This window comes from Zosterops lateralis, assembly GCF_965231275.1.
Source record: "Zosterops lateralis genome assembly, chromosome: 4".
In the NCBI taxonomy this organism is placed as follows: domain Eukaryota; kingdom Metazoa; phylum Chordata; class Aves; order Passeriformes; family Zosteropidae; genus Zosterops; species Zosterops lateralis.
In genome coordinates, this window is record NC_139765.1 from 62,374,212 (window position 1) to 62,400,375 (window position 26,164).

General features: G+C 37.6%; 1 protein-coding gene across 3 annotated transcripts in view; it reads right to left on the reverse strand.

Moving 5' to 3' along the window:
• The window catches only part of MAGI2 (membrane associated guanylate kinase, WW and PDZ domain containing 2), a 712,008-nt gene that overhangs the window by 133,144 nt on the left and 552,700 nt on the right, over positions 1-26,164 (reverse strand). For all 3 annotated transcript variants that reach the window (XM_083859300.1, XM_083859301.1, XM_083859299.1), the window contains exons 7-9: positions 25,518-25,575; positions 18,478-18,599; positions 16,739-16,921 (exon numbers count right to left, since the gene is read on the reverse strand). In XM_083859300.1, coding sequence (XP_083715426.1) covers positions 16,739-16,921; positions 18,478-18,599; positions 25,518-25,575 — 363 coding nt within the window. The remainder of the gene's footprint in view (positions 1-16,738; positions 16,922-18,477; positions 18,600-25,517; positions 25,576-26,164) is intronic.

A 26,164-nucleotide genomic window follows, 5' to 3' on the forward strand; every position in this document is an offset into this window, starting at 1 on the left:
CCAGTTCAATATAATAAAAAATAAAGAACAATAAACCAATTCACAAAATAGAAAAAACTTTTACAATAATTGATAAAAATGTACTAAATGTTATAAGTACAAAATATGATTTGTCCCTATTTTTATTTCATTAATAGTTCATACATTCTCTTTTCAATTAATATTTAGAAGAACACATTGCTGAAGCTGACAGTCCTTTAGCTGTTCTCAGCAAGGAATCCTCAAATTGTTTAGCCTTGAGAACTTTTACATACATAAAGATGAACCAATCAATCAATGAATTAAATGTCTAGTGAGCCTGTGATACTGTAAACTGCTTTTGAAACATTTGCAAGGCTTTCAGTGTTAATGAGTAAGGGGAATTACAATTAAACACTGTGAAGAAACAAATTCTGAAGAGTTCTATAATTTAATTTTTATTGGGATTGAAACTATCCAGTCTTTTCACTACCCCTCTAAAAGTATGTATATTTGTATCTCTTATGGCAAAACTATTGTAACAGAACTCCCATGGCAAGAAATATTCTGATTAACTGGGACTGTAAAAGGGATTTATGGGGAAAAAAAAAAAAAAAAAAAAAAAAAAAAAAAAAAAAAAAAAAAAAAAGATACAATGCTGTTAATGTCCCTATAGCACAATTTCTTACACTACTATGAATTATTCAATATGCTCAGGATAACTAGTGTGAATGCTTCTCAGTGTGCTTATTCATTATGTGACAGACACCATAAGAAGAGAGGACAGTAACTTTGATATTAGCAGTGACCACATTTTCATTCTCTGACTTCACTGTCCTCCCAGATTTATTGCAATAAGCTGCAAACAAAATGCTGAATCCTACAGTTCCACCTAGTAGAACTCATCTAAAAGGTACTTTTGGAAAACAGGGGCATGCATATTTCCACACTTATTCATATATCTTCAGCTAGCTTCAAAAACAGTTCTGATTTAGAAGGAGATTAAGTGGTCCATCTACTCTGAAAACTGGAGAGCATGTTTTGGATTCTAAGGCAATTTGGAATTTATAGAAAAGCAGGCATAGCTGTTTCTCTGCAGAGCTTCTGATAAGCAGAGGTGGCACATTTGCTTCCAGCTGTGTTCACTTGGGCTTGAAGGCACAGGACAACCTTCACCCTGAGGGAGCAGAGAGCACTTGCCCACATGTCCAGTTTCAGCTGCTACTCTCAGAAAGAGCCCCACAGCACCAGAGATCCCTCAAAGCCAGCCTAGCACAAGGGAATAGTGGAACTGATAGTGTCAATTAACTGATGGAAATGGAGAAAAAACAAATAGTAGCAGCAATGGAAGGAGAAATATAATGATGTGAAGAAATTGTGAGACAAACCCCCCTGACAGTGCCTACTGTCCCCCATGCTGGCCAAAGCAGCTGAAAGGCATTTCTGTACTTGCACAGTCCTTGCCAGTCCATAGATAATCTTACAAAGAGCATGCTCCCCAAAGCTTTTAATGGCTTTGTCCTGACATTCAAAAAAATATCATAATTAAAATGAGTAATAGCACAAATGGTCAAATGACAAGCCTTCTGCGTGCACAGGGAAGAACTGTTTGCACATAAAAGATGTGCTTCTGTTCCACAGGAGTCTATGCAGGTTCTACTTTGGATTAGAACTAAATATTTTCTCAATTCTCTCTTACCCACTCTCTACATTTCTTCTGTTGAAGGACTCCTGCTTGCCCTTCTCCGAGCCAGGAAAAGTAGAATGAGTACTTGTCTGTATGATTATTTTTGTGTAGTTAAAGGGAATCTGCAAAAGCAAGACTGTTTAAGATGAATGATAATATATTCCTTTTTTTCACTTGCACAAATAGAATCCTTTTGGGAAGGATGCTCTTGAGGCGTAACAAGGATTTTGAATACCTAAGTAAGACCCAGATGTGCTTAGATACCAAAAAGATGTGAAAGAGATTAAAAACTGTTGCCATTAAAAGAGAAATTAGTTACGTGAACATTCTGCAATTTCCTTAAACCTCTCACTCTACCAGATTAAAAGACAGATGCATTGCCTAATTCAGACACAAAAATATGAGTTGTGCCTTTATCTAATGGAAGGATAACACTGTTACATTCAATTGACTGAAATGCAAACAAATGAAAGAAAAGAGAACGAAAATTATACGAGCTCAATGTGATTTTTCTCATTTACAGACAAAATGGGATATAAAAAATATCTAATTCTATCACTAATAGCAATAAAATAGTAAGGCTATGGGTGCATGAGAAATTTAAATTACTCTGAAGGAGTAGCTTTTATATTTAGCCTGTCCCTAAACCTTGTTATTGCAAGATGCAAACAGAGGTCACAAAAAAAGTTGTATCTCATGTAATTTCTAATATTTGGGAGAAGAACTTGCTGTCACTGCAAGAAAGAGTAAAAATCTTGCTGCAGTCTGTTGAAGTGGATGCAATTACACTGTACAGGTATCATGCATCACTCTGTCAACTGGACAGGGCCGCTTGCATTGCCATGGGATGGCTGTCAGAAATGGACTAAACACACTCACTTTCTCCCTCTAGTCTTGACTCTGAGAGAGGTTGTTTCAAATGTCTTCTCTGATTTCTATTATATGCTCCAAATTTGGGGTAATCTTTTGGAAAATAATAGATTAAGGATTCTCTAAATTGTCTTGATTGTGTTTGCATTGCGCAAACAGCTTTTGATATAGTCTTTACTGAGACCATACTTTGTATTTTATTCTTTGCTATAGGGTCTTTGCTCTAGCCCCTCCTTTTTCCCATACTTGGCGTGGCTGTTTCCCACAGTTGTGTTTTCCAGTTATGTGAGAGAGAGAGGGGAAGAGATAGAGAGAGAGAGAGAGAAAAAGAGAGAGAGAGCAAGCGCACCAGCCTGAGGTAGCCTGCTATGGCCACTGCCATTACTGCACAGCTTAGCTGGAGACCCAAATCAGGGAAAGTCTGGCTTTTTCTGTCAGCCCTTGGTAAAGCATGTTTAACACAGAATTCATACAGGAGAAAAAAATTAGCACCTGATTCTGACACACACATGCAAAATGAGACTAATATCTAAGTGTGGTTATATTTTTATTTGGAAAAGATGAAATCCTATATACCAGGGACCAGGCTGATCACACCCAGCTTGTGGTTAGGTAGAAGATTTTCTGAGCCTGTGGCACAATTTTTCTGGAATAGGAAATTAGAAAGCTCTCTAAAAATTAGAATTGTTGTGATTTTGTTTTTCACTGAATGTTCTTAAGCTCATAATACTTTCAATTTGATTTTTTTAATATCCTCCCAACATTTTTTGAAAAATACTACTTCCAGTTGATGTGAGATTACAAGTATTATGCCCTAGCAAAAATGAATTCATTATTCTTTTAGCAAACAAAATTATTGAAGTATCACAGTCCTGCTTTCAGAACTGAACAGACTATTGAAAGAGTATTTACAACACTTCTCAGTTCAAAATAAAAATCTATCCACTCAGCACCTTGGCTGGAGTGGAATTTTTGGCATAAACAATTGCTCAAGTAAAATTCTAATTATTATCCCTATTTCCCCAAACAATTCAGAACTACTTTTTCAACTGTGCTAGAAACACTTGAATGTCTTATATAATAGTCAACGGCATTTTTTTTTGAAGCAATCAAGTTTGGTCTGAAAAAATATACTCTTGTCTGATATGCAGAAAATAATTGGAACAAGACAGACTAAAGAGATAAAAAAAAATCTGCCAAATTAGGAAGTTTTATTGAACTCTGAGTAATGATGCTGCCATTGTGACCTGTCTAGAAAATGACCAGAGATGATATGAATGTCTTCAACTTCTCCCATCTGTGTTAGAACAACTCTATCCCACTTAAATAAAATAACCTTCTAAAGTGGTATTAAAAATATAAATGCATAAATGTGATTAATATTTTCATACCATGTGTAGCACTGCAGTGTTGCATGACTTTCCTGTGGAATTTGACAGAGGGATCTACCCTCAGTCCCACTTGTCAAACAAACAAGGTTAAATACTTGTGTGGTTTACAGTGCCAGTGACCAGGTCTGACAGGAGGCAGTGTTTTTGCTGTGGGTGGATCTATTCCTCTTAAGCTGCCTGAGGAAAACCTGCCTGAGCACACCAGTCTGCTGTGTGGTACATCGACTTTTGTGGAGATTTCAGTACAAGAAAGCCAACTAGACTCCAATAAACAAAACAAGTACCAAGATCATTAGCTGAGGCTCTGCCCAATTATCCTGGTAACATGCTAGTGAGGGGGGTATGATTAATGCTGCCCCACACATCCAATGTGTTTTTCAGTCCCATACAAAGATGTTTCTTCACCTCCCCCTTACAAGAAAGCACTGTCAGGTTCTCATCATTACCTCAATTTCCACATTTGCCAGTTTCCCACCTCTTTCTGATGCCTTTTTTCAATCACCCCAGTGAAAAGCAACCAATTTTTTTCAGTGCTCTTTCATCCCTTCACCATGTTACAGGCTTATGTCTGACAGCTTCTTCAGAACTGATGGGTTTGCAGGATTCACTTTTTGCATGATTTCAGGCCAATAATCATGAACTGCTGATAGCCTTTTCTTATTGAGACTTGCAATTTTGCTTATGCAAAGGTGGAATAGAAGAGATCACAAATAACAGAGCAGCAGCATAATCCAACATACTTCATGACTGACCTTTAGCCTATGAATAAATTCTCAAGGAACACCTATCAAGACAAGGTCTCTCTTATTATCTGACTTTTCCCCAGCAGTACTACAGGTGATGCTCAGCATGGCAAAGAAAGTCTCAGTAAATACTGCATACAATGATGCTGATTTTAATGCAGAAGAGATTAGTTTAATACAAAGAATTTTAATTTACTTTCATTTGGAGCTAAAGAAGAAAGCAATACATCAAAAGTAGTGAAACTGCCAGCGTTTAAAAGATCTGTACTCACATCGGTGCTCTCAGACCTTTCTTGCAGAGCTCCTTTCTTCTTTTCCTTAGAACCTTGCCCTCCCCCTCCTGCCTCCTACAGAATCACACATGCATAGAAACACCCACTCTCCAGCCATTTCTAGCATAAAATTACTGCCTTTTCTCTCTGCCTCCCTGCAGAACAAAAACAAATTATGTCATCTTCAGCTCCAGCATATCCCAGTGCAGTCAGTTTTCTCCCTGTTCTGCACCCAGTCTCTGGTGACCCTCTTCTCCCCCACTCCACCAGGCAGTCACCCCCTGAGGCTGATAGCCAAGGCCTGGCAGAACACCAAAGCTCCAGACACCAAGAATTTGTCTAAGCTCCTGTACACAACCCTCACTTATCTGGGCATGGCAGCGGAGAAGTGTTTAGGGCACCTTGGCTCTACCACCGTGGCACTGCTTCCCTCTGGTACCTGCTGAAGGAGGAGCTGAGGAGGAGCCAGTGGTGCTCAGGCAGCTCCCACTGCTGCACACACAGAGATTTTGGGAGCAGCAGGGCACCTCAAAGCTCCACCTCCATCCACTGACTCAGGGACAGCATCACACTTACGTGAGTGCTGCAGAGGAGAAGACTTGTGTGGGACAGAGAGAAAAGACTGGAAGAATTTTTCCAGGGGCTTCTCACTTTCCATCAGGATTCACTTCATGCCCACCTCCTGGTTAGAAAAGTGCTCATTATATCATTGAGAATTTTTCATTACAGGTCTTTAAATAAACAAGCTACTTTTTAAATGTCAGAATCATCAATTACAAAGAGGCAGTCACATAAGTGCTGGAATAAACTTTGCTCTTCTTATAAAGGCTATGTGAGCAGCTAAACAAGGTCAGATGAAAGGTGCATCTGTGCTAATATCCTGACTCTGGCAAACAGACAGTGAAAAATGTTTTTAGAAGTGAACTTCTAATAAAATTGCCTCAAATGTCTCTGTAAATGCCTATTAGTTAAAGGTTTGCAAAGATCCTCAAATATGATTTATATGCCTGGAAAAGTTTTTGTCATCTCTAATGTAACTCTGGATAGTTATAGTTCATGCCATGCATCAAATGATAAAACTCAGAGCACTGACAAAAATATTGATCCATATCTGATTGAGCACAGATTTCTCTTTTAATATACATTGCACAATTGGACTTTGACAATATTTGGCCTTAATATCTTAAGCTGAACTCCATTAGGTTTCTTTTCTCCAATGTTTTTAGCAGTTATGATGGGAGTTGCTAACTTCAATAATTGTTGGACTTTACCAAGTCCTAAAATGACTGTTTCTCCTTTTGGATGGGGAAATTCAGGTACATGGATGTAAACTAATTTGTTCAAGCAAAATATTTGCTAACTGCCAAGAGAGATATTTGCCATTCTAAATGTACAGAAGAAATTGTTTCTTAAAATTAATTACTTAATTTTTTCTTAAATCCTCAAAGAATTTAAAATTTGTTCTCAAAAATGGTTAAAGGCAAAAAATGAGGAAGTTTTGAAGTCTCAGATTTTAGTATAGGTACAGATTGAATTTGCTTGCACAAGTGTGGAGGCAGAGGTGAATATACATCTATATTTTTTCTTAAAAAAACAAAACATTATTTATTGAATTAAATAGTACATGAGAAGATGATTATTATTTTCAATGTATATTTTTGTCTGTTCATACAAATACTCAAATCATGTGAGATATCTGTTAATTACATTTGATAGAAAATAAGTAATTTCTGCAACTGCAGCATTTTTGGTAGCCACTGAGTTCAGTGCACGCTGCTTACTCAAGTGGGAACTTGCAAAACATACAAAAACTGTCCTAATAAATGTGAGAATTATGGCAATATATTTGTCATCTCCTGGTCTGTGTTAAATATCCTAACAGAATCTGCAGATTTCGCATGATGAAATTCAGATGGAAGAATTTATGGACTTCCTAGAATATTCATTCACAAAACAGGCTTCAATACAAACACTCAAATTGGATAAAAGTGTATTAGGATGTGATAGTGGACAGAATAAATAGTTTAACATTTTTTCTGCCTTTGTATTTTGCATACTGAAATAACTATGACATAGCTTTAGTGTCCTTATCTATGCTTTTGCCCTTTGTGGCCATTTTTCCATGGAGTCAGACCTTGCATTAATAGAAATATGAGACTGCATATACTTGAATAATTTGTGTTCAAATAGCCTCTTTGCTTTTTCCCCTTTACTCTTTTACATTTTAATTTACGATTTCTTGATTTCTGTATGATCTCATTTTCTGCTAAAGATATAGCACCTTTGAGTACCAGAATATCTCCATTTACTCTTTTCCTAAAAGAGATTGAGGGTGTGTCTTAGGTTAAACAGGGTGTGTATGCCTTGTGTTTATGGTTTGTGTTGTATTTGTCCATAAGAGACAGGATTTTTATATTATCACAAATAGTATTTCCATTATGCCCTCTCTTCCCATCAAATTACTTCACCATTAGTTTCTGGGTTAAACAAAAACATAACTGCAGGCAGAATCTGGTCAAAGGTGAAACAGCTGGATAAAGGACAGTAAGTGCTGTACATATGGAAAGGAATCTGGCATGGCTGGGCATATTCAGACCTCAGCCATCTCTAATCAAGTATCTTCAGCTTTCTATAGTTGGTGCTGGAAGGGTTGCTCTAATGGCTTAAATATTAGAAAAATCTCAGCACATATAAGCAGGTCTGCTCATGTACTTTCTCTGCTGCAGCAAATCACTTGACACACTTATGGAACCCAGAATTTAACCTATTTACATGTCCAGGATTTTGCTGTTTCAAGTAACAAGTACACATTATCATTCTTGGGACTGATAACCATAGATCAAAATATAGTGTCAACAAATGTGAGTTCTTTAAAAATTAGGTGTCATAAACCATGAGTATTATGAGTTGTTTCCTCCTTATAAATATGGATTTTATCAAAGCAAAATGAAAGACTGGTGTTCTTTTTGGATTCCTCCTGCATTTCTGTGTAATATGTGGACTTGAAAAAAATGAATGACTCACTTCAAAAGAATTTTGAAGAAAAGTTACCATAGGAAAGAAAAAAAGTTACATATACAATATTCAGTCCAGATATTGGCATATTCTTTATGGGTAACAATAATCTATGAAGCAAAATATTGTAAGTGCTGGAGATGAAAATGAATTTATAATCCCCAGTATATGGGGGGATGAACTCTATCATCAAACTTCTTATAATGTTGTTGTTTGAACAGTTAAATGAGAAAGAATTAAGCCTATTAATTTAAAAGGGTTTTTTGTTGCTTTTTTAAACTATTCATAAAACCACAAATGTGAGTTTTGAACTAGGCTAGGGGAAACAAACATCCTTAAAATTGTCAGAAAAGGATTATTATTATAGTAATTAATCAATCACTGCTTGCTCTTTTAGATGATAAGGAAAACCAAAGGAGTCTATCAACACACTCTTTGTTGAAGGAGGAATGAGGTTGTTTAAGCAGGGGTCTAATGTCCTTTGCAACAGCCTTTGACATTTGAGATATTTGTATGTGACTTGCAGGTACCACCAGGACTTACAAGAGAGTGATGCCTGCAAAAGTAGGAGGAGGAGGCTAGGTGGGATCCCTGGAACTTTTAATGGCACTGGACACCTATGTTTATGTGACTGAATTGCACCCGCATATTGGGAGTCTCAGTTATCTCCTTTTCCTCCCTATTGCCACCTTTCTTGGGAATCTATTTTCCTTAGTGTCCTGCTTTGAACCACCTGGAGTTAAGGTACTCAGCATAAAATGTGAGATAGAAGATTCCCAAAATTTCTACATTATGGCAGACTTTAGGGCTAAACCCCAGGATATAGAGTCAGAGACCATTGAGTTCCATTTGAACTAATAATGCAAGCCCAGAATCATCTCATGAAGACATGACATGATCACGAGACATCATGTTATGTGGAGACAAGAAGTTCCTAAGAATTTTCTTTTTTGATTGTTCCTGTGACTTAGAAAACACACTGTCCATTTTCAGAAGCATTTTGAAATTCAACTTAGATGCTCTGCTACAATTGCTCTTTCAGTTTGCATCAGTAATTTTAATTGAAGACTTCAAGGGAATAGACAAATGACAGGGATAAAAAGAATCAAAAGCTCTCTTCATAGCTTGAGGAATGTCTATTTGTAGGCACTACTTAACGAATGCTCAGTAGCTTAGAGGGGCAGCACAGACTCCAAATCCCTATCAGGCAGAACAGATAGTGACACATGGATTTTTTGCAATTCAGAGAGAACACAAAGATGTTGAATATCACACCAGCCAACTAAAAAATCTGACGAGGTGCACACAAAGGCCTCAGATGTAGACAGAAATAGTGCGTGGTATACAAAATATTGATACTTTTTTTAGGTTTGTCTCTGTCCTGGTTATCATTCAATGAGTACCTCACAATATAGTGAATATCAAAAGAAGGAAAATACGAAGAAAACACTAAAATAAGAATGTCACAGGGATTAAAATTCAGTAACCTTGTGAAAAAAGCAGACATCTTTCCTAATCCTTTGGTCAACATAAGGAAAAATTTACATATGTTAATGTGAGCACTGTACTAAATTATTTGAAAGCCATAGAAACATAAAAAATATAATGGAAAACTAATCTTAGAAAAAAGTAGCACAAGTATGAAAAATTTCTAGCAACCTAAGTACTATCTTCTTGTCTTTCTATTTACATAGAGAGCTTAATGAATTCTCTGCCTTTAAATTTGAAAGAGCAGGGGATAGAAAAATGAATCTCTTAATTGCTGTCAATATTCCTAAGATGCAAGTATTAGTTTTACTGTCACCATCACACATTTAAAACCACAGCTCATATCCCTTTCCCCAGCTAAATTGAGTCTTAATATATGATATCAAATAAATAGTAAAACTGGCATTTTTTCCTTTGCCTTGTGTTTGAAACCCCTTAAATATAATGTGGTCATACTTTGACACTTTCCTCTGTGACAGGGGAACAGAAGATTTATCCTGTAAAATTTAAGATAAGATTCAGATTTAGTCCCCTTTAAAGAACAAAAAATAATTACGAGTTTTGCTTTAAAGAATTCTGGTTACATAGAGACTCAGGATAACATTTTGAGGACTAGCAATATTGATAGATTGTTAAAGCACGGGTAATTTTAACTCTACACCTCTTGCATAGTTTTGGCATTAGTTATATGATGTGCAAGTTTTTATGGTGAGAAATATAAAGTGGATTAAATTAAATGGGATATTGTGTACTGCAAAAAGGTAAAAAAAAGGTTATATCAGTTTGTCTCAGCTATAAACTATCAGGGCATCTTTTAACTCTGTCCCCATGTCTGATGCCAAAACTACAGCATTCACATTGTGGTTCCAGTCTCCAGACCCTCACAACCTCCTCGATTTAAAAAGCCAAATTAACTTGTGTAATGAAAGAAAACTGGTACTGCAAAACCAGGCTGAGGTTTTAACAAATAGTTACTCTTTGTATGTCTCACAAATGAGAAAATGTAACCAGCACTGTTGGTGGAAGGAACTACAGGTTTTGATTGTACCTGATGCAAATATAGTGTTTCTGCTATGCTTTGCAGCATTTCATCATCAGCCTGGAGGATGCTGGAATACAAGCAGCAAATATAACACAAATTCACACTGACTGGCCTAACGTGGGTGGGAGAAATCATTCTCCATGAAGCCTGAAGTAATTTTTGTTATTGCTGTTACTTTCCAAACAGTTAATTTTCTTTCTCTGAACTCCACGGGATGATTAGCAACATATGGAGAAAGAGAGATGTGCAGTCTCAGATGAAACAGCCTAGCTTCCAAATAAAGCAGGGGTAGTAAGAAAAGGAGATAATACAAGCTGGTTTTATTTGTGCTGTTCCACTGCCTCACCTGGCATCAGCTTGCAGCTGCAAGGCTGCCACTTCATGGGGCCTTGGTGCATATTTGAAAGAGTTTTAGCCCAGAGATGCCCAAGACCAATGAAAAGATAGTCATTCCTCAGCAGTCCAACCACCAGCACAGCTTCTCACTTTCCTAGCACCGTGCCTTAACTTTGTGATGCCAGTTTTCCTGGAGCCACTGGATGAGAAGGTGTCAGGCAGGTGAGATAACTAAATTCCAGCCAGCTTCAGGTACTGTGGAAATCAAGCCCTACATGTATGTTACCAGCTCCTGGTCAGTGCACCTCTTGAAATAGCAACTGTGGTAAACAGTTGGCTACCAAGGGAAGGGAATGTTGTAAAGAGAAGATTATTGGTTGGGTTTTGACTGGTAGCACTTCAGAAAGACATGACCTGTTTGAAAGAGTACAGGTACTGTGGTGTGTGGTCATGATACACTGAATGAGATTCTGAAAGTATTAACATTTCCAGATGAGTGCCAAAACACAAGTTTTAATTTTTACGTATTTTCTTCTTTGAATTGAAGGCATTCAATTCATAGTTCATCTTTTCTCAAACTAGATTTGCATCTCAGCTGAGCTCACATTAGGTGAGATAATGGTTTGTTCACATGATCTGACAATGGATAAACAGGGAACAGAATTAAGTATCTGTCTGAACTCATAAAAATGGATCCTTTTGCAGATATCCCCAATTCATTCTGTCTTGAGTACTCCACTTTTTATAAAGGTTGTAAGATATTAGCCTTACTGTGAAAAAATATGCATTAATGAAATTAGATAATTATTTCCTAAGCCTAGTGACATTGTAGGGTCAACTGTCTGATAATGGCTTAGGGTTTGTTCTTATCCACTTAAATAATAACACTCATGGTTTTGTAGATCAACAAGTGTGGTTTCTCCAATTTTCTTACATTTAAAGTAATCTCAGCTTTTTGAAAAACTCATCATATGCAGAAGACTTTTATGGGTCTTGATGATATGTCCATGGACAGAAACAAGGCCATGGGTCACTCCTTACAGCATTTTTAGCATCTCATTCCCTTTGGAGATCCCTAAGGTATAGTAAAAATGCTGAGTGGTAGACGTAGGATCAATCTCTAGCTTTTTTCTCTAGGCTTTATCCTATTGCAGTCATACAAAAGTAATAAATGTCTGCTTATGTGATAGGTGTAGACATCTGTATTGTAGACAAATATATCTGTTAGCTGAACCTTATCTTTAATTTATGAATTTCTATCTCTAGGATAGACCAACTAACACAGAAAAAAACCTACCATTCCTGAGAGAACAACATCTAAAAAAGCCCAAGTTTGCATTGTTTACAGATGATTTAGCATCTTAAAGCTGGCCAAATACATGCTTGGCAGATGAAACGAAAGAACGTATTTCCCCTTTCTTGATTCACACTGTTGAGCTATGACATTTCCCCACAGATTTATGTTTCTGGAAAGTTCAACCTGCAGTGACCAAAGATATTTATCAGTCAGAAGGGTCATCACCAGACTCCAAGAACCACTTTTGCACCATGCCTTTGAGCTGTTTCCTGGAAACTTTCACCAAAGGAAATGGAGCTTGCTGAAATGCGGAGAGTGAGAATCTTTCCCCGAGCTTGATTATGTGGGAGTGCTTCAGTTTATCCAGTCCATTGAATAACCTTGAGAATTGTAGGAGAGTTTTTGCCTTTGCAGCTTGAGCTTTTATCTGACTCAGCCGCAGGCCTAAATCTTTGTTTGCCTTAGAACAGCAGTCAGTCAAAATCACTCACTGTATAAAAACCTTTTCATGTAGATGCAGTCTTTTACCAGTGATGTTCACTCAGGATTTTAATCGAATGCAGGGGCATCTTTATATACACAGAGTTTTCTGTTGTCTGCATGAGGCTTCAGACAAGACAAAGCAATGTAACCTCCCAGAAAAGAATGTGGTATCAGCTCCTAGGCTTTCCTGAGATAGTCAGAGATGCTGTGGAGTGTAACGTTCATCTCCAGCAGCTTGATTGAGCTCCAAATGCTAAAACACGTCCTAGAAAGGCATTTTCAGGATTATTAACAACCATTAGTGCACAGATGCTAGATTTACATGAGGGCATAATAGCCCCTATGAATTCTGAAACATCTGGTAAATGGGATCAGGAATGTAATTTTGGTTGTTTTTGACTCATCCACTGAGATGTGGTTCTTCTGAGTCTGCTTGTGAGGTTTATTGTGGGTCCAGGACAAATATAAACACCTCTTAGTGCTCAGCACTGGGCACCGAGTAGTTCTGATAGCTTGTCAGGACCTGAGACATCTCTTGTTGCATCTCAGTGCATTTGGTTTGCTTCATTGCTTTGTTTCATAGCAATGCCAAGTCACTGTCAGACAGCTGCTTCTGTGTTCCCAGTGGCTTCCAGGCTTTCATCAGAGTTCCTCAGGGGTCAGTTACGGGACAGGCACCATTTAACATCTTTGTTGGTGACTGAGGCACAGGGACTGAGCGTACCCTCAACAAGCTTGTGAATGACATCAAGCTGTGTGGTCACATGCTGGAGCTCCACCTGGTTTAGTGGAAGGTTCACCCGTTTCTGGTATGGGAGGTAGGACTGGATGATCTCAAAGGCCCTTTCCAACACAAACCATTCTATGGCTGTGTGTTCCAAAGGATGAAATCCAAAATTGCTCCATTTTGAAACCTCCAGGTCAGACTGCTTTGTTATGATCATAATAAAGGGTGACAGTATCTTACATAGACTCCCTCTTTGGATAGCATTTGCATCTGACCCTTATACTAGATTTTGGGTGGAGAAATAAACCAAAGTTACAATAGTAGTTTTCTGTGAGCTTGTTTCTTTAACAATCATCTTGAAGTACAGCTTTGGTGTCTTTGCGGCCAAAGTTTAGGTAAGATAAACAAGATGTTGTCTTTTCTTTGTATTTCCCCCAAATCTGATGCAGGTCTAAAATATGAAGATTTTGATAAATATTTGGCCAAAAAATAGTATCAGCTTTGCAAGGGACAGAGTCCAGAATCCTATCAGAGCTGGGGGCAGCAGTGCTGTGGTTATCCCTTACACTCAGGTCACTTCACAAATCATTGTTACTGCCCTCAGACTTTCTACTATGATGTCCTACTGCCACAACATGATGTTTTGATCACTAACTAAAGCTTCCTATGACTCTGATCATATCTGGACTGCACATAAATTGAACAACAACAACACATAATTTGTATCAAAAGAGTAAATAAAATCTATTTAAAAAGCTGTATTTATTATCCAATGATGCCTAACTAACAACAAGAAGAAACAGATGTAATTTCAAGTGGTTTTCCAACATAAGATTTCAACAACTTTATGAACAAAAAGCTATTGATGGAACCTGTGAGGCTTTCATATCTTCAGCTGATCATATTGTAAAATAGCTCAATAGAGAGAGAAATTCTAATTCAGAAAATGTGAAAAGGATTTGATATCAGGAAGCACTTTGTTGAACAGTGCTTTTATAAACTTTCTGACCTTAAATATACTTTTTCAGTTTACCATTAACATATTTAGAAATTACACTATTCATAGAAACCATGTTAGATGCCACCATCATTAGTTGAGATTCTCCAATTACTTTACATCAGAATCTGTCACTCTTCTTAAAAATGAAGACATTTGAGGCCAAAATTTGTCCTGAGATCTAATTTTATATGTTTTGGGGTCACATAATTGTAGAGTGATTATATAACTGAATGTACATTTCTGTTTTACATTCCTAATGTAGTTGAATTAATTACCCAAGGAAAAAAGACAATGCTCTTTCTATGCATTTTAAAGAACACTGTTCTTACATGTTCTCATCACAATCCATGACTACAATAATGACCATCAACAATACTATGAAACCCATATTCAATTTCAGCATAAAAATTCAAGTAAGTTGTAAGGATACCCTGTTGTCCAGAGGAAATAGCTCCATATGACAAGTTCACTCATAACCAGGTCACACTTCAGAGGGATTAGCAAGTAACTATATCTGAGTTCTGAATCTGAGAATGTTAAACCATGACAAACAAGGAAAAGCTCTCATGTCATGTATTAGATAGTACAAAAATATTAGGGAAAAATGAAGTTCAGGTCACTCCAATCTTCTGAACTTTAGGAAGTCTGTTGTATCCTTTCACGTAATCAGCTAATTTAATAAATTTTGCCTTTGGTAACTAAACTGCATTAAGTTAAAGTGGCAACAAGAATTTTTAATTTAAAAATTAAAAATCTATATTCTGTCTCTTTCTTACATTTTTTTTTTCATATAAATTTTCTGTTTATCTTTTTGGCACTAGAAACATCACGCAAACTATCATGTCTGAGTTTTTTTTTTAAGCAAATCCTGTTTATTTTTTTTTAAATAATACTTTTCATAACCTTAACACTTCCTACTTGATGAGTCCTAGAGAGTCCTACAAAATAAACTAGAATCCAGGGTGATTTATTCTGACATATGAATATGACTATAACAAAAACATTGCTGTCCTCCATAAAGGAAGGATGAAATGATATTTCCAGAAAAATCACTTCAGACTATTCCACTTGCATCATCTGTGCCTGCATGTGTTTCTGTCTGTTCCCTCCACTGTAACACACTAAAAAGACCTTTCTCTGCTGCTGTGATCTGTTAACAATGATTAGAAAATTATCTTCACAGTGACTCTGGCCACCATGAAATGGGTTTTCTACAGAGGAAACAAAAATCCAAAACTAGCTTTTCTTTATTTCAATGTCTTGGTGAGAAATAGAAGGATAAATTATGCACATGGGATAAATTATGCTGGGGAGAGATAGCACAGAGTGACAGGGCTGCACAAATACAGGAATACAGGAGTTCAGTCCCTAGTAACCAGCTGTAACCATGGAAAGCACAACTGGACTTACAGAACAAAAATCATAAACAATAGAATGGTTTGTGTTGAAAGAGACTCTTAGGATCATCTACTTCCCTTGCCACCCACTAGACCAGGTTGCTCAGCCTGTGTCCAGCCTGGCCTTCAACACTTTGAGGGATGAGGCATCCACACATTCTGGGCAAAAGTCTTTACATGAGAGTGGAGAAACACTGGGACAGGAGTTCACAGAGGCTGTGTAATCTGCGTCTTATTAACTTTTCTCAAAGTTCATAAGACCCTCAGAAATATGATCCAAGCACAAAGTTATCCTTATTTTAAGCAGGGGGCTAGTGACTGAAAGTCCCTGCCTACTGAAATAATTCTATTATTCTCTGACTGTCTTTTCCTAAAGAGGATGACAACTGCTTGGAAACTGAATTCATCTTCCTCCAAAAGAATTTCAACCATATATACACCTGATGTGACCTTTCAGACAGTGGTTTGCAATATTTATCAATCTGTGAACATGAAAATGTTTGCTGTGCTGGTCCAGATCTTCAGAGCAGCTTTCAACATCATCAGAAATTTCTTTTATTTCATGAGTTTTCACAGATTCTTTTTTAATAGGAAACAAATGCCTATGTGTCCATATGCCACATTGAAAACTCTTGTTATGATGGTTCTAATGAGAACAGTATTGGATCAGACTCAACTGATTATTTTGCAACACCATCCTTTCCAAAGAAATAAAGTTGCACTTAGTAGTCTGTGCTCCCTATCTCTTTTCTTTCCATGTATACTTCCCTTAAGTAAACAGCCTATAAAACTATAACCCATTTTTATGTAGGGAAATGAAGAGATTTTTTGTCTCTTAAAATATTGTGAAATGTGAAAAATAAGTTACCTGGCATTTATTAGCAAGAAACTTTTACCAAGAAACTTACCTGTTCTACATATTAACACAGAAAGTCATGTGAAAACGCATACATTAATGGAGAGAGCGAGACTCAGCAATCTATTTCTCATTCTATTTCTCACGTAAAAGAATAGAGGAATCTTCATAATTACCTGTTTCCATTTTCCCATCTTGTGCTGCAGGCCCATCAGGGATTACACTCTTCACCTGGAGAAACTCATCCGGCTCGTCCCCACCAATGATGGTAAATCCAAAACCCATGTTGCTTTTCTTAAGAGTTGTGCTGAGGAAAGTCCCCTTCAGCTGTGATGCATCGCGGGTGAAGAGTGGTTTTTCTACATCAGTCAACACAAACAAGAAAGACCAAAGTTCTGATCTAGTCACAACATAGCAGGGACAGAAGATAATATCAGCTGGCACCAAGTGGCAGTGTATCAAAGGCAAGAAAATAAAGAGTGCAGGCATTCCAGGAAAAACATTTGTGAGTTCTTGTACTAATACAAAGCTAAAAACATATATTTTATCTATAGCAGATCAGCCATAAATAAAAAGATATAAATTTCCTTTGATATTAGAAATCCATTTAGAAGTGGATATTGTGTAGCTAAAATAATTACAACAATAAAAATGATCTGTGAGGTAATTTAAAAACCTCTTTCCCAACCTATAAATTCAGCTTTGTCTACAAAGTAATACATTCTTCATAACTTCCCTCCCAACCGCAATGAAGAAAAGATCCCCTGTGAACGTCTCATTCCATTTGTTAACAAGAGGAGGTAAATATCAGACAAGCATTTCTCTCCAAACACACGGGGGCTTAGGCATCCAACAAGTGACATACACGACTGCTGTGCAAACTTCCTGTGCCTTGGGGTGCAGTGTGGGTGCTGGGGGGTCCCATGCTGCACTCAGTGAGGGAGAGTTGGGGAAGGTGCAGGGTTTGTGGCCCCACTGGTCCCCCTGGGGCTGCAGTGGGGACGTTCTGTAGAGCTGCACTCAGTGATGGATGGATGGGGAAGGTGCAGGGTTGGTGACCCCACTGGTCCCCCTGGGGCTGCAGGGGGGACATTCCATAGAGCTGCACTGGGTGAGGGATGGATGGGGAAGGTGCAGGGTTGGTGACCCCACTGGTCCCCCTGGGGCTGCAGGGGGGACGTACCGTACAGCCCGCGGGCCCCGGCGGGGTCGCGCCGGCACTGCGACAGGTCGCTCACGCTGCGGGACCTCCTGGGAGCAAGGCGCAGGCGGGCAAATTTGGGTCTAGGTAAGGTTGATGAGGAGCTTTCTACTGTTACAAAGGAGAACAAGCCTCATTCTCTGACTGTAACCTCACGTTGAAGTTCATTTGTCTGTACCAGTACTGTTTGCTGCTTATACAGCTCCTTTTGAGCGCATTAATTTTTATGTTACCAAGTGGCTGCATTCTTGTAAACTCCTATAATACTGTGCTTGAGGCTTTTAACTTAATTGATGCTTGCTAGATGAGCCAGCTTAGAAACATACCAAACATCAATTAAGAGTAATTTAGAGAAAGTACAATTAAGTATTTCAGTGTTGCCAACCTCGGGTGCTCAAGAGAGAGTTGTACATTCCCAGGAACAGAATTTATGATTTTATTTAGAAAATTACTTTGGGAGTCTTACTGCGCCTTTAGTTTCTCAGCCTTTAGAAAATACTAGATTCAACTTTTCTGTTTTTTCTCTGTACCTCTGAAATTTTAAGTTGGCTGGTGAGTCCTTCAACTATTGGAACTTGGACTAAGGAAGAAAGTCACTAAGATATAGGTGAGCATTGGTAACACTACTCTTTTAACCAGACTTTGACAAAATCACTGTCACATAATTAGGAGAGCAGGATCTATCATCTTAACTAAGCTGACATGGTACTGTACCTCGGAAACCTTGGGCCTGCATAGGCTTTGTTCCAAGTTCTGCGTTGGGCATGTTATGCTGCTGTAGCTTCCTTTTTGCTTCTAGGACAGGGTTTTCAAATTGAGTTCTTCTATTTATGTGGCTGGAAAAAAATTGGTTTTGATTAAAAACTGGGTTCAGTTGGGTAAAATGATAATTTTCCCAGTAGGGTGCTGCACGTGTCTAAGGTGTGTGTAGTTAGAGAGTAAAACCATGAGGAATGCCCAGTGGGCCTCAGCGTGTCCCTTACATTCCACACAATTCCACACCATTTTGTTAGGGATGAGAATATACAACCCGTGCCCTGTGTGATGAGCAGCACTGAGCAGCATCCTACCACTTCAATATGCTGAACTCTGCTACAGACAAGTGGTTTTGATCTATGGGACTACATATAAAACAGCAGCACTGATGAAACATGCTACAGAAACAGTTTTTCATGCCTTCAGCAAGACCACTGTTCTGTGTATGATTCAAAGGATCTCAACCAGTTTTGTGCATTATTAACAATTAGTTGTAAGTGAATTTGCTCAATCACTTACAGAAAAATAAAAGCTTAGACAACACAGTGCTTTTATGATGGTAATTTCCAAATAAATCTAATATAGGTAATAAATTGAAGATTATTCCTTTTTAGTACTGTGGTATGTATCTGCTCAGTTCTACAGAAAAATCTGATGCAGAAACCAAATTAGATGGCAGATCAGAACTACATAGATCATATATGAAATATAAGAGAAGTTAGTACACACATTTTTTCTTGATTTTTTACATTTCCTACTACAGGTCATTAAGTGCATCTCTGGCATTACACCACTATTTTTCTACATTGTGTTTAGGATATGATCTTTACTACTAATGCCACCATACCCTTGATTTCAATTCTTTAAAGCACACATTTTATTAATGTGAGCTATCCTTCAATCCTCTCCTGGGATGTGTTTTGCATGCTTTCTGAAGGAGGCAAAACAATGTAGTAGGCTGCAGGGAACATAGCTGCAAGATAGGATCACGATAGAATCACAACAAAGAGAAGGGACTTGTGCTTCAAACATTGTTCTGAGGAAACAAATACATATGTGCAGAAGGGCAGGCTTATGTCACTCCTTACTTGTCACTGGGTTACCATCTATTGAGGTCTTCTGAAAATCCTATCACAAACATGGGTTTAAACACTTGGACAGGTTACCTGGTAACTTTCACAACTCTAAGATCCTAAAAGGGTCTTTTTTTTTTACATTGCAATGACCTTTTGTGTCACATTAAGCACTTTTCAGGTCCTTTGAGATTTTGATCCTACCGTCACTTCAAATAAGTGGAACTGCCATTAAGAAGTGAGGTAGACGAAAGGCAGCAAGTCCTATGGGAGTGCAATACACTTGCAAAATAGGATTTAGTGGCCAGTGTTAATGAAATGACAAGACTTTCAGTCATGTAAAAGAATATTTGATTTAATGAGATGAAGTAAACATGATAAAGCCTTAAGTTGCTACTTTGTTCACATGGCTGTAACTCATTCAAGTGACTGCTAGCTTACTCACATACTCTAAAATTTTGATTAATAGCTTTCAGTAAATTTTTGTCTGTGCTGTAGACAGAGAAATTCCGTCTCATTTCTTTCCTTTTTCAGACAGGCTGTTTAAGATTGTAGGTGTTCCTTTCCTAGACTTTTGCTTTCTGTTATTTCTAGTAATTGTCAGGGTCTTCAGCGCCTTATTCTATTGTAAACGTAGAAACTTAAGATAAAAGGGAGAAAATCTTCACTAGTTAAAAAAGGAGAGAGCAAGACTTATGTGCATAAAAAAAGGCAATAATGAACTACTAATATAAGCATGAAAAACATAATTCTGTGATGTGTTTATCATTTGATGTATTTCCATGTTGTAATTTCCATGTTGTAAAGGAAATACTGCTTTTGCCTTTACACAAGACAGTTACGAAACTCAAATGCTACATAAAGTTCAGAGCACCCATGATCAAATGAAATGAATATATATGAAAGGTGTTACAAGAAGACCAGTGAAATAGAGCATTCTACTATAGAAGATCAAAGAAGTTTTAGCTTTTTATTCAAGCAGAATTAATTCTGATATATAATTACATTCTATGAATACATTTGGAAGTAAATACTAGAATGTATTAAAGATGCCAGGAATTCAGACTTGAAGTCTGTAGGCTTCTCACAAGAGAAGTGTGAAGTTAGAAAACAGCTTCCAGTAGGAGGTATGGAGTGAGTACAACATCTAGCTTGTTTTATGTCAGCATTTGATAAAGTTAAAACCAGGGTTGCTACACATGTGGGTTAATGGCTTCAACATAGGGATCATCTCCTTCTTTAGGGGCTCTAAAGTATCCTGCCCTGTTCTCCAACTGCCCTCCATAAGAGCAGAGGTTTGACATGGCTTTTGTGCTGTATCATGCAGATGTTATGGATATCCAAGATTACACTCCAGATCTTCATTCAGGACCTTGCATTATGCTTAGTGTCATGTTGCAATTGCAGGGGACATCCCAGAGCTGCACGAGGGCCCCTGCAGACCTGGTATTCAATTAATGTGGTTCTATGATATAAAAGAAGTTGGGATTTTAGCTAATCTGTGTTCATGGCTCAAGCAAGATTTATTACTGTGGTAGTGACATCAAAGCTGGAATCCTTTTTCTACTGCCTACCTACAGTTTCTAGGTAGAGTTTAAGTTGTGGTTTGGTCCATTTAAACAGAAATATCTTTGATAACAGCTATCTTGAAAATGACATTTTGTCCTATCAGATCAGATAGGAAGACTAATGCAGGTTCTTGAAGCACCTCATGTTGTTGGTGTCACTTTAATAATTCTAAGCTTCAATTTAACCCCATATTTTGACTATTTTTTTTTTTTTGAAGTGTGCAATCTCAAAAGCACATTGTGAAATTTCCAACTAGTTAAAAAAGATGCATTAAATATTGTGTCCAACAGGAGTCAAAGAAAAGAAAATTATACTTATAACCAGTCATTTTTACCAGTCAGTAATATTGTATTATGCTTCTATACTGATACATGAAACACATCTCTTTTATGCAATTTTAAGTGCTATTCAGCTTCATGGTTAAATCAGAAAATGTGCTCCTGATGAGTTTACTTGAGAAAGAAGCTATTAGGCTGAGTAATTCTTTAGAAAGGACATTCTAGCTTTTCATCTACCTACTTTAACAACATACAAAATATATATTACTAGTCTAGGCCTTCATAAGACAAACCAAATGTGAGTTTTAGAGATGCATACAAGTAAGTGTTTTTGTGGTTAAAACAGATTTTGGATGGTAGCCAAAATGTATTGCTCATTCCTCATAGGATCTAATTCAGTGAACAATTCTAACTTCAAATTTCTTCCTTTATTTTACACAATATATATTAAATCAAAAATCCTAATGCAAAGCCTAATCCAATTAATTTCTTCTAGGGCTACTGTGGCTGTGCAGAGAAGAAGGAGTGGCTGGTCCCTCCTAGCTCACTGTATCTTAACTGGGGACATACCCTCAGAGGCAGGACTTTCTTCTGAGCTGCATTTACTTGTGATGTCAAAATACTCTCTCCATGTGATGAGGAGGCACCATCACCACCAGACAGCCTATAAGACACACTTCTGCCCTCTCAGCAGTCAGTGGGGCCAGGCTTAGTTGGTTTTGTGATGAGTTTCAGCTCAGATGCACTTAAGGCAACTGAAACACATCCTTAGGAGATTTGTGGGCTGTAGAGTCTAATTTGCAGACTTTAGTTGCTGGTCAAGGCACTGAGCTTTAACAAAATGGTAGCAGGCCAGAGCATGAGCACCAGTGGAAGGATTTTAACCTATCTCCTTTTTTCAGCTAGTTTAATATGTGGGGTGGTTTTTTTTTTTTTTTTTTTTTTTTTTTTTTTTGTAATTTTTGCCTATATCTTTTGAAATTGTTGCCTATTACCCAACCAAGTAATTCTGGGGATCAGGATGCCTATAAAATGGATACTCTAATGCATAACTTATTAGTATCTATCTACTCTTTATATTCACATTTTTCAGTTGATAACACCTTATAATGACAAAAAGACCTGAGATAACTTTTTCTATTTGAGTAGTAACAGAGTGTTGTCAGAAGTTGTAAGACAAGGAGGTATATTTTTCCAGAATAAATACCTATGACTAATTTAGCTGTTCTATTAAAGAGCCCACGTCTGGAAACTGAGCTCTGTGTTGTAGTTAATCATCCTTAAAGAGGGAAACAATCTTTTGGCAATTAGAATCCTGAAAGGCCCAGTGCACTCTAATGGCTGCTTTCCACAGTCCTGCACAGCTCAGTGCTGTTAGCTCTTAGTTTACAGATTAAGACCAGATTGCAGGAAAGTTAACAAACATATAGCAAAAACTTCTCATTTACCCACTACAAATGAAGTCAGGACTTGTATAACAAAGCTAATGAAAATGATAATGTTATCTCACACCTACATAAATCCATGATTAAGAGAGGTAGCTATACTTGAGACTTCTATACTTGAGACTTTTTTTTAACAGAATTTGCAAATATGTTGTGATTCTTCTTCAGGAACTCGACTAGCAAGAGGTGTAAGTTTCTTTGTTCTGGTTTGTTTTCTTTTTAGCTTTTTTCCTGGTCTCAGAATATTTGAGCTGAACATGGCTGCTCCTCGTAAGGTGAAATGGAGCCTGCCTGCCTCACTGCTCAACCTTACAAACTTCCCATGGAATACAAGTACCTCAGTGAGCAGAGTATAAGCCCTTCTTTCATGAGGATTTTGTAGTCCTGCATGTAAACTTGGACTGGACCAGAATGTGTGGAAGTTGGTAATCTTGCTTTTCATAATTTACCTACTTATATGACAAAATTAAGAGAGTTTATTGTAATCTGATTTTATCTGGTTAGAAATGAACTCATCTGTTGAATACTGGTAATAAAAAAGCTGTGACTGTTATATATTGTAGCTGGAAAAATGGGAAGCAGTCTTTGTTTCAAACTTATTGAGCTCAGACAGAAAATTAAACTACAGCTACATTTTACTGACTATAAAACCCCATGAGAATTTAGCAGGGCTGCAGTTTAATGCCATACCATGAGCATCCATTCCACTTCTAAAAACCTCAGAGACTGCGGCAGGTTTGATTTATCTGTCCACAAATCTTATCTGTGGTAGGATTAATAAATTTGGCACTAACAGCCTTAAAATATGTAATTGCACGATAACATCTGGGCCTGGCGTCTGTTTACCTGTGGTTGGACATGAAATGCAGATAAATTCTTGTTCCTTTTCTGACTCTGCAGTGGAGGGTGAGCCTTGCTGGTGCCAGAATGCCTCAGGCTGCACTAACAACCAAGTGGAGTCTCAGTAAGAGATTGATGCATAGAAATTGTACAACACCTGTTACACCCCAAAATACACCAAAAACCACTGGGGCAGAAGCTTTACTTACACCCAGCAGCTGCATAATTGCACCTGCAGAAATATTTGGCAGGGGTTAAGTACAAAATTATATGAAAACTGCAGCCTTTACCTACTTGGGGACATCATAAAAGAACTCAGGCATCACAAGGGGGAGTAATTTAATGGTATTACGTAGGGACTTCAAAACTTATTTTTTTGCTTGAATCTGGACTAAGGTGACTTGAGCTGAGCAGCAAAGTAGATGGAGCTGCTGCCTCTTTCACCTGAGGGCAGGAAGCAAGCTGGGGACAAAGAAGGAGAGCAGGTGCTCTGGCATTTGGAGAATAGGACAGAAGGAGTCAGCAGAGCAGTGATCAAGCACCATTTTCAGTAATTTGTTTGCTTTGTAGAAGGCTGGGGAACATGCAAGGGCATCCACAAGCTGCTGCTCTGACAACAGGTAAGAAAGGGTTACATCTTCTACACCTCCAGAAATAAGATGATTTTTTAATCTCCCTGCACACCTGAACTCTTGCATAACAGCAGAATATCCTGAAGCCTGCATCTCTAACACCTGTTCAGGGCAATCCTGCAGTCAGTGTGTTAGTATGGATTCAAGAGACTAAGGGAAAAATGTGAGACACAAAGGAAGTTTTCTATTTTCTATAAAACAACTAGAAAAATGTACTTCTTGAGTGTCAGGATTTGAAGCAGATTTTAGGTCAGGGGCCATATTCTCTAAAGATCTCTCTTGTTTAATAAAAGGCACTAATAGATAGTTGTTTCTGAACCTTTCAAGTGCTGTCTGCGCAGTGACAGGAATGATTTTCTGTCTTCTCTCCTGCACAGTGTCTGTAGAGAGTGGAGTGAGAATTGACCCCTCCCAAACAGGTCTCATAATCTGAATCTAGATTCATTTTGCATAAGTCTCATTCACTATGTTAAGTTAAAAAGCAGAGGAAATCAGATCTACTTATGTACAAACTGGCCAGGTTCTACCCTTCAAACAAAGACATTTTGTTGGCCTTTGCACAGAGAAAGAAGCTTTTTTTTTTCTTGTTTCATGACTAAAATAAAATCTGAAGAAAATAAAAGCAAGAATTGTGCTATGAAAACAGAATTTATATTGTTTTCAGCTGCATTTTTAAATACAAAATGAAACCTAAAATTTTATATGCAGCTTATAAATAACTTGACTTCTGCTACAACCAGTATAAGCACCTGATTCACAGTGAGGACTACCCAAAAATAGATGTTAACTGAGCTAAAATGATTATGCTTTGCTCTATTAATTGATCAACAAGATTTATACCTTGCTGTATATCAAAAGCTTAGATAGAAAATGCAACATCTCTTTAATAGAGATTTTCTTTGTACGAGTGTCAGCTGGAATGGTACCATGAAACCAGACCTTGGATAAAGAGAGTGACTGAATGCCTGAGTCACTGATTTGGGACACTTCGAATATATCTGGATACATTAACTGCACTGATGACTCAGAATTCCTGGTATACCCTTAGTTTAACATGCCAAGTAATTGTAGCCATTCCTTGCCAGGCTGAGCATTGCAGAGGATACCAATCTTAGGTTATGACATATTAACAGCAACTTAATATTGAACTTGGGAACTTACTCAACATAATAAGTGCCATAAATGGGATCATCAATTTTCTCCCAGCCATATGGAAGCTCTGAAAAACAAAGAGTTAATCCCTCTTAGTAAATGCAGTACAGAATGTAAAGATTTCTAATAACAAAATTGTGGATCTTTGCTGGGTGTTGAGGGAAAGAGTAGTGAAATTAGATCAAGTGACTAAAGCAAATGCCAAATCTTGAACACACCCCATGGCAGCCACAAGTAGTAGTAACTTGGAAATTTGCATGTAAAACCAGATCTCAGTTTCTAGAGCAACACATTTTGGTTGAACATCTTTATTGTTCCAACAGTTGTACCAGTCAACAACTGTAGCACATTTTGGGTGACATCACCACCAGAGGAAGTGAGGGCATTCTATTTTCACAAATAGGTACACACACAAAAAAATTGGTTTTTTGAGCTTTTTTTCTTAGGAATCCTGGAAAATTTGGTCTAGAAGGAATGAAAAGAGTTTGTCTCCTGCCATATAAGTACAGTTAGTATACTGAAATGTTTGCATTACCCTTCTTACTGTGATGGCAATTCCACAATCTCCAAAGGCATCCTGTTCCAAAGGTTAGTTACATATCAGGAACACAGGAGCACAGAATAGTACATGAAAGTACAAACCAAAAAAAGATATT